Here is a 12,798-nt window from a genome sequence, read left to right as displayed (position 1 = left end):
GAGGAGGGGCTCTTGGGAATCCCCAACTCCCAACTGGTTGTTCAGAACTAGGACTCCAGAGTTTGGAGCCTACACAACTGGAGGTATGGTGTTGTCAGCCTCTGAGGGGGATGACCCAGGAGTACGGTGGGGGCCAGAGGCCACTCAGGTACTTCCTGCTCATTCAGGAAGAGCTGTCCACTCTTGGTCATCACAGGGGGTGGCCATGAAGTCTGGAACACAGCAAAAAAAGGAAAACTGCATTCAGCATAATGAAATTGTGTCATCTCTGTTTCCAGACCTGATGGCCGTCTTCTAGATGGCCTGTCAGTCTTGAGTCTGTATGGATAATTCTGTGCAGGTTGCGGGGGCTGGGCTGTATGATGCAAGTTAAAGGGGAGACTTCAGCATTTATGGGAATGCAGCAGAAAGGCGCCTGTCAGGCACGGACTCAGTCTGTAGAGTGGAGGGCGATGCGGAGGAACTCTGCTCCCATGCTCCTTGGAAGCTGTCCCTGTTGAGACCACCAGCACCCCCCTGGTGACATGCTCCCCAGACATTTCTCACTTAACTCCTTGGCAAGTAATGTCTGACACAGGTAGCCACTCCCTCCCTTGAAGCTCTCCTGATGCCTGTGACCCAACTTCTGGTTTCCTGCCCTGTCTTCATTCCTTCTCCGGCTTTGCTTTCTCTGTGTTTCAGTTCTTGGGACTTGATTCAGGGCCCGCTGCTTACACTTTTAGGGGCGCTCATCCCCACAGATGTAACACCCCGGTTTCCAGCTCCAGCGCGTCATTTTTGAGAGCGGGGAATACCACATCAGAACCAGGGTGGACTGACCACTGGATGCCTCAGAGGCACCTCTCGTCTGATACGTATAAGACAGACCATTCCTCCTCATTCCCCCAAAGCTTGCTCTTCTGCAGGAGAAGACAGGGACAAGGGAGGAAGCTGGCCTTTAGTGCAGCAGAGAGGATGAAAAAGGGGCCCAGCTATGGGAAACAATACCAGCAGTCTTGTCGTGGAGAGCTCCTTGCACACCAGCCACCAGCAGAGTGCTCACCTGAGCCCTCTCACTTTCTTACAACCACCCTGGGAGAGGTACAGATACGACAGAGGTGGGGACTTGAAGATGGCGTTTAGAGGCTAATTAGTGAAAGAGGAACTGACTAGTAGAGGATAACCCTACTCTTGTGAAATTGGGTTCAATGACATCATTTACTTTACTGAAAAGTAGCATTCTGCTGTACATTGATGCCATGGAGTGGTGTATCAGTTAGCTTTCACTGTCTAAAAAGCCACCCCAAACTTAGTGGTTTCAAACAGCAAACCTGTATTTAGCTCCTGATTTAGAGTGTTGGCAGACTGGGTTGTGGTTCTGCTGGTCTTGGCCGGGTAAGCCCTTCCAGTAGGCGAGGAGGCCCTCCTCCTGGGGTTTGGCTGAGACCATACAGATCAGTCTATGTCTCTGTCATCATCTAGCAAGCCAACCTGGGCTTGCTCATATGATGACTGGCAGTGTTCAAAGAAAAAACTGCAGATGTGCAAGGATTCTTAAGACCCAAGTCAGAATTCACATGTCACTTCTTCCATGTTCTTTGCCCAACACTCGACCAGCCCCATCCAAGATTCTACTTCCTGAGTGCATATGCTGTGAAGAACTGGGCATTTCTGCAGCCTGCCGTGAAGTCTTAGCCCTGTGTGACCCTACTTTCATTCTGAATTTGATATGCTTTTTCAACTCTTTTTGGCCTGATTTACAGTTATCCTACCCCCAACAAAGTTTACTATTTCCACTTCATTCATTGTTCCTAATCACAAGTCCTGTGAACTTGGAAACTAGACAGACACCTTTGCCCAAATGTATATTAATGTAGTAACAAGGCTTGTAAGAATTGTATGCCAACAGGAGTAAATGGGCTCTGAGTAAAGGAGAATCTCCTACAAATTTTAGTGCATGGACTCTGCAACAAATAATATATGGCTGCCTAGAGGTGGTTTTCACTTACCAGTTCTTAGCTTCATTCCAGGAGTGTGAGGACACATGAAGACAGTCATAAGGGAGATGCTCCATAAAAAGATCAAGCAATGGTGGCACCCTGGGGGAGTTGAAAAGGAAGGAATTTATCTTTTGGGGTTTGCTGAGAGCAGGAAGTGACTCATCTTTTATGTTAATATTCTGCGTTTTCGTGGCTTCGATTCTATCTGGGTCTGTCCTAAAATACAGAGAATCGTAAACTTTTTACTCTAAGACAAAGGAGGAAGGAAAGGATTTGCATCAGCTACAGATTTAGGGTCTGAAGGAAGGGGAGATTTTGGTTTTCTCCTGTGTGGAGGTTTATTTAACATCTTATCTCTCACTGTTTTACTTTTTCTTTCTTTGCTTTTTCCTCCCAAGTTAGCCCGATAAATACTCATGAATCATGTATGTGAGAACCGTTTAACCTTGAGAAATGGACCTTTAAGTCCTCCAAGTGTCTAAATGTCTTCTTCCAGAGTAGAACAGAGTCAACGTTCAACCCAAGTTTGGTGTTGTTAAAGGAACTCCTGACCATATTTGAAAATGTTGAAGCTATGAGTTAAACCAGGATTGAATCTTTTGCTTTACATTCTTCTCAGAGAGTTCTATTTATCTGGAGAATTGAAAACAGACAGACACATGTCTGTCTGATTAACACAGAAGCAAGTCAGTCACTGCCAGGAACCTGTCCTTCTCTGGAACTATTACCATCTTGGTGGTAATATTTAGCGGAGAGCGGGGAGTCTGTCAGGGGTCAAGCCACAGTCAGAGAAAGTCAGCATTTGTCATGGAGATGTTTCAGCTGGGACAACCCAGGGAAACTCTGAAGCCATCGGTGTTCGCTCTACAGATGCTCGGCCTTAGTATGTATTAATACTTAACTGTGTTGATTAATAAGAGTGTGTCTACTTTTAGGAACTTTCCTGGAGGTCCAATGGTTGGGACTCCGAGCTTGCGCCTCAGGGGGCACAGGTTCTATCCCTGGGCGGGGAACTAAGATCCACAGGCCACATGGCTAGAACAAAAGGGAAAAAAAAGAGTTATATGTCTGTTTTTAGATCACATGGGCCTACTGTCCCCCCACCAATAATTTCAGGATAATTTTTTTTAAAGAGAAACAAGAATCAGAATGTATATATATTTTTGTAATAGATTTTTTTTTTCAGTTTGACTCTTTTAAAGTGATTTTTCTTTTTTTTTTTTTTTGGCTGCGCTGGGTCTTAGTTACCATGCGTAGGCTTTCTCTAGTTGCGCAATCGAGGGCCACTCACTGCGCCGGCTTCTCATTGCGGTGACTCCTCTTGTTGAAGAGCACAGGCTCTAGAGCGTGGGCTTCAGAAGCTGTGGTACACGGGCTTAGTTGCTCACAGCATGCGGGATCTTCCTGGACCCGGGATTGAACCCATGCCTTCTGCATTGGCAGGCAGATTCTTAATCACTGGACCACCAGGGAAGTCCTAAACTGATTTTTTTAGTGCCTTAAAAAATTGTGTTTTAAAAAATCACAGTGTTAATCAAGGGAGTAGGCAAATGCTGCATTGTTCTTCCAGTGAACAGTAGTCCCTAAAATTCTTAAGCTGGGATGCGAGGGACAGGAGTATTCTTGAAGCAGGGCTGGGTATTTGCCCGGGCAGAATTGTCCACCAGTCTTACCTCCTGGGTGCCGTGGGTGTATATCGTATGTCTCTCTGCTGGGTGCTGAGAAGCTCTCCCTCAACAAGATGGACTCAGCCTTCCTCTTCATGGAGCCTCTGCTGGAAATAGCTGATAAACCAGTAGTGAAACAAGTGACTACGTGTGCAAACAATGACAATAACGAGAAGAACGATATTAAAGGGCAAGCGAGTGACTTGGGATGGAAGGCCCAGGACTGAGGAGGGTGACATGACCTTCTCTCTGTGGAGGTGGTGATGGGGTGGACACTTGAGGGATCTGAAGGCTTGGAGTGTGGGGGATAGCCCTGCAGGCTCGGGGTGAAGCATGGTGCACAGGTGAGCGAGCTTGGTGTGGGCAGGAGGAAAGCGGGGAGCTGACCACAAGGGCAAGAGGACCAAGGTGTGTGCCCATGGGCCACATACGGGGCTTAGAAGCAGGACCTCATGAGAACTGTCTGATGTTCATGCAGCTGCTGTGTGGAGCCTGGGATCTAGAGCTAGAGGAACTAGGGGGACCTGCCCGGGTTGGGGCGGGGGGTGGCTCCAGACGCCTGAGCCAACACTGCCGGAATGTGTCTGAAGAACTGGGTATAAAAGTAGAGAGGAGCAGGGAGATTGGTCCGATGATGGAGTGGTGGGCATTCACCACACCTCTGCTGAGCTCAACAGTCACCGGCCACCTGGCTGTTTTACATTCACCTTTGAACTGATTCAAAGTGAAAATTTAGTTCCTCCCTCCCACCAGCCCACCAGCCGCTGGTAAGTGCAGGTAGCTATCCTGTGGGGCAGCGCCAAGCCCTCATCTCTGTGGACAGTTCTCTTGACCAGCAGGGCCTCAGAACTAGGTACCATGACCTTGCTCTCGGAATCCTTCATTCCTCTGGGCTGGAAGGGCAACCCAACTGTCAGAGGCATCACTGAACGCCCCGGGACGGAGAGTGGAGGGAAACTGGCCTGGCGACTTTCCTTGCTTTTGAGAATTAACCAAAATCAAAGAACTCGCCTGCAATGTAGGAGACACAGGTTCGATTCCTGGGTCAGGAAGATCCCCTGGAGAAGGAAATGGTAATCCACTGCAGTCTTCTTGCCTGGAGAATTCCATGGAGAAGCCTGGTGGGCTACAGAATGACCCCTACAGCGTGGGGTCACAAAACAGTTGGACACGACTTAGCGACTAACCATCAGCAACAGAGATACCGTAATCCTGAGTTTGGGGAAGGTTGGAGAGAAGGTGCCAGGCACGATATCTACATATTAGAGTCATTTAGGTGAGTTAGGAGGCAGAATCCAGATGGGAGCTGAAGGCTCCAAACAGGTGATAACTGGGGAGAGAAAAGATAACAAACAGAGGATGCAAAGCCAGGAGGGTCAGAAGAAAAATTACATCTACTTTGATGAGCAAGCAGGAGCAACTGTTAGGGGTTACGTCTGTCAGTCACAGAGCAGTCTGGGAAGGGGCCACCTGGGTGTTCACTGGCGGGAGCTAAACCTTCCAGAAATGTGGGGGCAGCTGGGGAAGCAAAAGTTGGAAGAGGGACTGGAAAATCAAAGGTGGAAATGCTCATCTTCCTCTCGGGCTGGTCCAGTCGGCACCTCGAGGGGCTCCCAGGAGCAAGAGGTACCCCTGGAGGCTCATGACGGGGGGGGCGGTCTTTACGGCTATTGTCTCATGCAGCTACCACACTATTTGTGAGCAGGGCAGCATTTAGGAGGACAAGCTAGGCCTGGAGTTGTGGGGGGACCAGCGGCGAGCTGAGCCCATAGGTGCCAGCCCCTCGTCTACCCGGGCAAGCCCCCGACAGTGGCCCAGCTCTGTGGGGGCTGCCACCTTCCAGTGTCAAGCAAGATGCTCTGGGGCCCCAGCCCGCCGCACCCCATCTCCTTCGCCAGGTGAATTGCACCCCCTAACCCTGGAAGGAGCTGGGGCGAGCCTTTTCTCACCCAGGTCCCCAGTCCCAATAACCAACACAGGAGACCTGCTTCGTGCAGCTGGAGAGGTATTGGAGGGGCAGCATCTCGGGAGGGACTGGTCCTCAGTGTGGCCCGGACACAGTGTGGAGCCGGGGTCGCCCACACGTGCTGCTCACAGCGCTCTCCCTCTCTTCCCCTTGGAGCCCGTCTCCCCCCGCCGACCGCAGAGAGACGGGCTCTGCTGTTCTCTAATACTGCGGAAACGGGGCGCCACCAGATCTTCAATGTGATAAACCCTGGTGAAGCTGTCGTTGTGTGTACCTTCAGGATGGATCAAGATAGCATATCCCGTGGTAAAAACAAGAGTAAAATAATTCTGAGAAGTCTGAAACTGTCACCCTTTTTCTAAATGACTTATCCCAACAGACAGGTGGCTTTCCATCACTGGCTTCTTTTCACGGGGCCGTGGAGGCCAAGGTCTTTTCACTGGGTGGCGTGAGGGGTGCAGCCACGCCATGCTGGCCACGCACGGCTTCCTCCTCCTGCCCCGTCCCCAGGTACCAGTGGGAGTGGGGACCTGCCCAGAGTCACACAGGCAGGAGGCGACAGGAATAAGGTTTGAAGCCAGCTGGGAAGCTCACATCCAGGGGCCCCCTGGGGGCTGAAAATTACCCAAAGGTGAGAACTGAGGAGCTAGCTCCAGGGTGAGCACCCAGAGCTGGGTTCAGGGTCAGGGCTGCAGGGGGCAACCAGGGCGGGCCCTCTACAGGATGTTCCCCCAACACATCAGGGCCACGGTGGGGCCAGTTTTGGTGCTTCTTCCTCCCACCCCTCCTCCTCCCTTCTTCTTTCCTCCCATCCTCTCCCAGGTATTCTGTCTCCCTCTTGTGTGTGACCTCCTCTCCTTCGCTCCCTTGCTTTCTCTGTGACAGAATGTTCCACCTATTCCATCAACTGCTAAGTCCCACCTGACAGCAGATTCTAGCTCCTGTGGTCATGCTGTGCAGACACACCGGGGCCTGGGCCCCATTCCTGAGAACTTTTTTCCTGCTTCTGGGTTTTGTGGTGGAAGCAGCTTTTCCTACTCCTAGAAGTCCTCGCAGCTTATAGGATCCTCTGTGCTCCTTGAAGCAAGTCCCCACCTCTCACTCTTATGCTGGTGTGAAAACCATCAAAAGGCAGCAAGAAGGTAGACGCCCACCTGGGCAGCCAGCCTCTCACTCCTCGACGCCCCCCCCCCATCCTTCTAGAGGGCACGTGTGTCTGGGCTGCTGGGCTCCTGCTTACCTCGGGCAGAGGCGGGTGTGTGCAGACAGGCACCCCACCCCCACGTCGCGCCGGACCCAGGACAAAATTCAGAAATTTGGTGAATGTGCTGCAGCGTCATCCAGAGCTGACCTGCTGAAGCCACAGGAGGGACCAAACATGTCTCCTCCTGAAGCAGGGTGGGTCCCGGGATGAGTGGCTTCTCCCACCCAGCTCCTCCCTGACTTGAGCGTCTTCCTGGGGACACCGCCTGCCTCCCACCCCACCCCCCCGCACCAAGGTTCTCACGCCCCTCAGCAGGGTCAGCACGCTCGGTTGATGGTTTTCTCTCTCTCCAGGGTCAGGTGTGGATCAACGGCTTTAACCTCGGCCGCTACTGGCCAGTTCGGGGCCCCCAGATGACCCTGTTCGTGCCTCTGCACATCCTGGTGACCTCGACCCCGAACACCGTCGTGGTGCTGGAGCTGGAGCGTGCTCCCTGCCAGGACAGTGGCCCGGAGCTGTGCACCGTGGAGTTCGTGGACAAGCCGGTTTTTCGCACAGTTCAGGCCGACAGACATGCAAACTAGGAGCAGGACTCATGGCTGACTCCCTGTGAGGAAGACTGTGACCCTTCAGAATTCTAGCCTTGCACATACCTCACCTGCCGCTCGGAAGGCCAGCGTTCACTTCTGGTTGGAAGATGGGTTAGGCGTCTTCTAACCTAGGTTTCCCTGGTGCCCGGCGGTGCCTGACGCACCCGTCCAGGCTGCGTGGTCATGGGGTGGGGCTGGTAGCCCAGCAACACAGAGGCATCCACAGGGTTGGAAGGGAAGCGTTTGAAGTTTTTCTGATTTTTCTTCTGTTAAGAATCATGTAGACTTTTTATTAAATAAAATTTGTATTCAAATGACCTTACTGTTTTTAATGTTGAGCAGGTATTAAATTATAGCTTCTGATTTAAATCATAACTAGACTTGAGTGGGCTGAATAAGCCACTTCACTAAGTTGAGGTTGGTTCAAAGGAGTGGAAAATTGTCTTGTTTTGATCTAGTGGACCATTGCTTTTCTGATCTTTGACTTCCTTTTGAATTTCTGTGATGCCTACCAGGAGAGCTCATAAACACAACTCCAAATGATTATGCAGACCATCAGCAGTTGGAGAGCACAGATAGGATGGTGCATCTATACAGTGGGAGGCACCAGAGCCACTAAGATGCAGATGCAGGTCTGTGTTTATTTACTTAAAATATTTTCATGGTAAGTGGTGTGAAAAAAGCATGTTGCCTTAAGTTGGATCCTGTGTTGTCGGTTTGGACATAAGAGCTGCACATGTGCACACAGTCAGTCCAGGCCTGTTCACCCATCAACAGACAGGTGCACACACGTGGACATGCAGACCCCAGCAACTGTGGGAGATGCCCTTCCTGCCTCAGGCGTCCTGATCTCACACCGTAAGCACTGTCCTCCGCCATGTCCAGTTTTGAGCATACTGTGTATTTAACCCACTCGTCCTTCACCAGAACTCAGAGGAACATCCTGTCATCTTCCCTGATTTTCCGGGCCACAAGTCTACACGTTGGGCTTCCCTGGTAGCTCAGGCGGTAAAGAGTCTGCCTGCAATGTGGGAGAGCCAGGTTTGATTCCCGGGTAGGGAAAATCCTCTGGAGAAGCAAATGGCAACCCACTCCAGTATTCTTGTCTGGACAATCCCATAGATGGAGGAGCCTGGCAGGCTACAGTTCATGGGCTCTCAAAGAGTTGGACGTGACTGAGCGATTAACACGTTCACGTCATGAGACGTGGTTTGAACCCCAGTCCTCTGGCTCTGGTGCGGCTTCTGTCACATATTGACACGTGCCCATGTTCCCAGAGGAGAGGACTACAGTGACATGAACGGAAATGTTGACATGAGCATATCTGGGGCAGGGGACACAGGTTAGATCCCTGTCTGGGAAGATTCCACATGCCACGGAGCGACTACTGAGCTCACGCACAAGTGCTGAAGCCCACACAGCCTAGAGCCTGTGCTCCACGTCAAGAGAAGCTGCTGCAGTGAGAAGCCCGTCCACCACACTAGAGAGGAGACCCCGCTCACAACTGAAGAGAGCCTGCGCGCAGCAACGAAGACCCAGCAACGAAGACCAGCACAGCCAAAAATCAAATAAATGAATAAAAAATTTTAAAAATATATGCACATATCTGGGTGGTGGGTGTTTGAGAGGTTGTTTACAGTTTCTTTTTTGCTTACCTGTATTTTAGATTCTGTGCAGAGATGATGTACATTTTCTTAAGAGAGGAAGAAAGATGTCTGTTGCTGATTGACAGCATCTTTTTACAGGAGTGTGTTTCTCTGTCTCCTAGACATCAGTGATGACTGGGAGTCTGGAAACTCTGCAGGAGGCATGTACGTGCGGAAATAAATAGACCCGAACTGGACTGAGGAACGTCTTCCGTAGCATCTTCTGCTGGATGTCCTGCATCCTTTGGGTGTTGGGCAGACCACGGGGTGAAGGCTTAGGTGCTCCCTGCACCTAAGTCTCAGTGCATCACTCTTTCTTCCACTAAGTTCCTGAAAATTGAGAAAATGATACTCAAGAGCTGTGCCTTGTGATATGCTCTGGGAAGATGAGAGACTAAAGCCTTACGTGCGTTGGTCCACTGCACATCCCCTGTCCCAGGGATTCCTGTTGGGGCATCGCCAGAGGCTCAGGCCCTGGAGTGAAACTGCCTCGGCAGAGTGTTCCCCCTCCATTGCCTTCCCTGGATCCACCCATTCAGCCTTCAGAACTGCACCCCACAAGTGGCAGTGGTGAGCCCGCTTCACAGATGAAAACGTTTCAACCTCAGGGAGGGGTGGAACTGGATTCCAGCCTGGTCTGTCTCCACCCAAAGTCAGAGTGTTTTCTTTGTTTGTGTGAGGGAGTCTTTTGGGGTTCTCCCCCTCGTCCAGGGTGCTATATTCTGGAAAAGTCTTTTTATAATTTTAAATTAATTTTTATTGGAGTATAGTTGCTTTACAATGCTGTGTTAGTTTCTGCTGTAAAGTGAATTAGCTGTACATATATCCCCTCTTTTTCAGATTTCTGTCCCATTTAGGTCACCCTAGAGCTTTGGGAAATAGATGGGGAGACAGTGTAAACAGTGTCAGACTTTATTTTTGGGGGGCTCCAAAATCACTGCAGATGGTGATTGCAGCCATGAAATTAAAAGACTCTTGCTCCTTGGAAGAAAAGTTATGACCAACCTAGATAGCATATTAAAAAGCAGAGACATTACTTTGCCAACAAAGGTCCATCTAGTCAAGGCTATGGTTTTTCCAGCAGTCATGTATGGATGTGAGAGTTGGACTATGAAGAAAGCTGAGTGCTGAAGAATTGATGCTTTTGAACTGTGGTGTTGGAGAAGACTCTTGAGAGTCCCTTGGACTGCAAGGAGATCCAACCAGTCCATCCTAAAGGAGATCAGTCCTGGGTGTTCACTGGAAGGACTGATGCTGAAGCTGAAACTTCAGTACTTTGGCCATCTCATGCGAAGAGTTGACTCATTGGAAAAGACCCTGATGCTGGGAGGGATTGCGGGCAGGAGGAGAAGGGGACGACAGAGGATGAGATGGCTGGATGGCATCACCGACTCAATGGACATGGGTTTGAGTAAACTCCGGGAGTTGGTGATGGACAGGGAGGCCTAGCGTGCTGCAGTTCATGGGGTCGCAAAGAGTCAGACACGACTGAGCGACTGAACTGAACTGACTGAACTGAGAGCTTTGACTAGACTTCCCTGTGCTGTACGTAGATTCTCATTACTTAAGTATTTCATACATAGTATCAAAAATATATATGTCAATCCCAATCTCCCAATTCATCCCACTGCCTTCCTTCCCCCTTACCTCTGGTATCCAAACGTCTGTTCTCTATATCTGTGTCTCTATTTCTGCTTTGCCAATAGGTTCATCTGTACCATTTTTTCTAGATTCCACAAATAAGCAACATTATACTACATTTGTTTTTCTGACTTACTTCACTCCGAATGACAGTCTCTGCTGCTGCTACTGCTGCTAAGTCGTGTCAGTTGTGTCTGACTCTGCGCGACCCCATAGACGGCAGCTCACCAGGCTCCCCCATCCCCGGGATTCTCCAGGCAAGAACACTGAAATGGGTTGCCATTTCCTTCTCCAATGCATGAAAGCGAAAATTGAAAGTGAAGTCGCTCAGTCGTGTCAGACTCTTCGCGACCCCATGGACTGCAGCCCACCAGGCTCCTCCATCCATAGAATTTTCCAGGCAAGAGTACTGGAGTGGGTTGCCATAGGTCCATCAAAGTCACTGCAAATTGCATGATTTCATTTCTTTTGATGACTGAGTAAGTAGTCCATTGTATTTATGTAGTATATCTTTATCCATTCATTTGTTAATGGATATTTAGGTTGCTTCCTTGTCTTGGCTATTGTAAACAGTGCTGCAATGAATATTGAGAAACACATATCTTTTTGAATTATGGTTTTTTCCAGGTATATGCCCGAGAGTGGGATTACAAGAGTCATATGGTAGTTCTGTTTTTAGTTTTTTAAGGAACTTCCATACTGTGGAAAACAGTAACTTAATACACAAGTTACCCTACCCTGGACTCTACCCAAACTCATCCAACTCTTTGGTTGTCTCTCAGGGGCATACATTTCACCTTCTACAATGTCATTCATAAAACTCGATGAGCCTCTGGAAATAATAGGGACAACACCTTTATTGACTGATGTGCAAACCTTTTATATTAAATTTATCTTAAGCTGATTTTTAATATGTCAAAGCTTTATGGGGACTTCCCTGGTTGTCCAGTGCCTAAGACTACACATTGCCAATGCAAGGGGCCTGGGTTTGATCCCTGGTCAGGGAACTAGATCCCACATGTTGCAACTAAAGATCCCATGTGCTGCAATGAAGACCTGGTGCAGCCAAATAAATAATTTTTTTTAATATGTCAAAGCTTTCTGAGCAGGCCTGAACTAACCCATCCGTAACACTGATGTTCCCAGAACATTACTGTATTTTCTGCCATCCTTGTCAACAGCAGGGCTTTTCCCTTGGCATCCTTGGCCTAGATTTGCACAACCAGCAGATCATCTTATTTGGAAAAGTGTTGTTGAAGTATAATATACATACCATAAAATTCACTCATATTAGGGTACACTTTGATGGGTTTTACTAAACGTGTGTGTGGGGGGAGGGGTGTGGTGCTCAGTCATGTCTGACCATTTGCAATCCCATGGACTGTAGCCTGCCAGGCTCCTCTGTCCATGGGATTTTCCAGGCAAGAACACTGGAGTGGGTAGCCATTCCCTTCAGGGGATCTTCCTGACCCAGGGATCAAACCAGCATCTCTTTTTGTCTCCCGCATTGGTGGATGAGTTCTTTACCAGCTGAGCCACTGGGGAAGTCCATTACTAAATTTATTCAGGTGTAAATCCACCACCACAATCCAGTTTTAGGACACGGTTTTCACTCAGAAGACTCTCTCGATCAGGAAGTCTTCATTTCCACCCCACATCGGGTGACCACTAACATTTTCCATCTCTGTAGTTTTGCCTTCTGTTGGGATTTCGTAGGCCTAGGAATATGAAGTCTTCTGTGTCTGACTTCTTTCACTCAGCATCATGTGTTTGAGGTTCATTCGTGCCGCAGCACGATGCGGAATGTTCTCCGTTTTCCTGCTGAGGAGTGTTCCCAGTGTGAACATCCATTTGTCAGTTGATGGGCAATCAGACTGTTTCCAGCTTGGGACTCTTACAAATAATGCTGATCTGAACATCTGTGCACAATTCTTTGTGTGATCAACAGTTTTCCTTTCCCTTGAGTAGGCACCTAGGAGTGGAATTCTTTAGTCATATGACAAGTGTATGTTTAACTTTTTAATAAACTACCAGACAATTTCAGAAGATCTTACTTGAGCCGAGGAGGGAATGAAGAAGAGTACTCACGCCCCTCCCACCTCCCT

The 12,798-nt window shown here is 49.3% G+C and overlaps 1 protein-coding gene across 1 annotated transcript in view; it reads left to right on the top strand.

Moving 5' to 3' along the window:
• Positions 1-7,723, top strand: part of GLB1 (galactosidase beta 1) — a 100,935-nt gene extending 93,212 nt beyond the window's left edge. Inside the window, exon 16 of the mRNA XM_043886598.1 lies at positions 7,170-7,723. Coding sequence (XP_043742533.1) covers positions 7,170-7,400 — 231 coding nt within the window. The 3' untranslated portion in view covers positions 7,401-7,723. The remainder of the gene's footprint in view (positions 1-7,169) is intronic.
• Positions 7,724-12,798: the final 5,075 nt, after the last annotated feature.

This window comes from Cervus elaphus, chromosome 24 (assembly GCF_910594005.1).
Source record: "Cervus elaphus chromosome 24, mCerEla1.1, whole genome shotgun sequence".
Classification (NCBI taxonomy): domain Eukaryota; kingdom Metazoa; phylum Chordata; class Mammalia; order Artiodactyla; family Cervidae; genus Cervus; species Cervus elaphus.
Note: the sequence above shows the minus strand (reverse complement) of the source record. Positions and strands in the feature narration are given on the sequence as shown.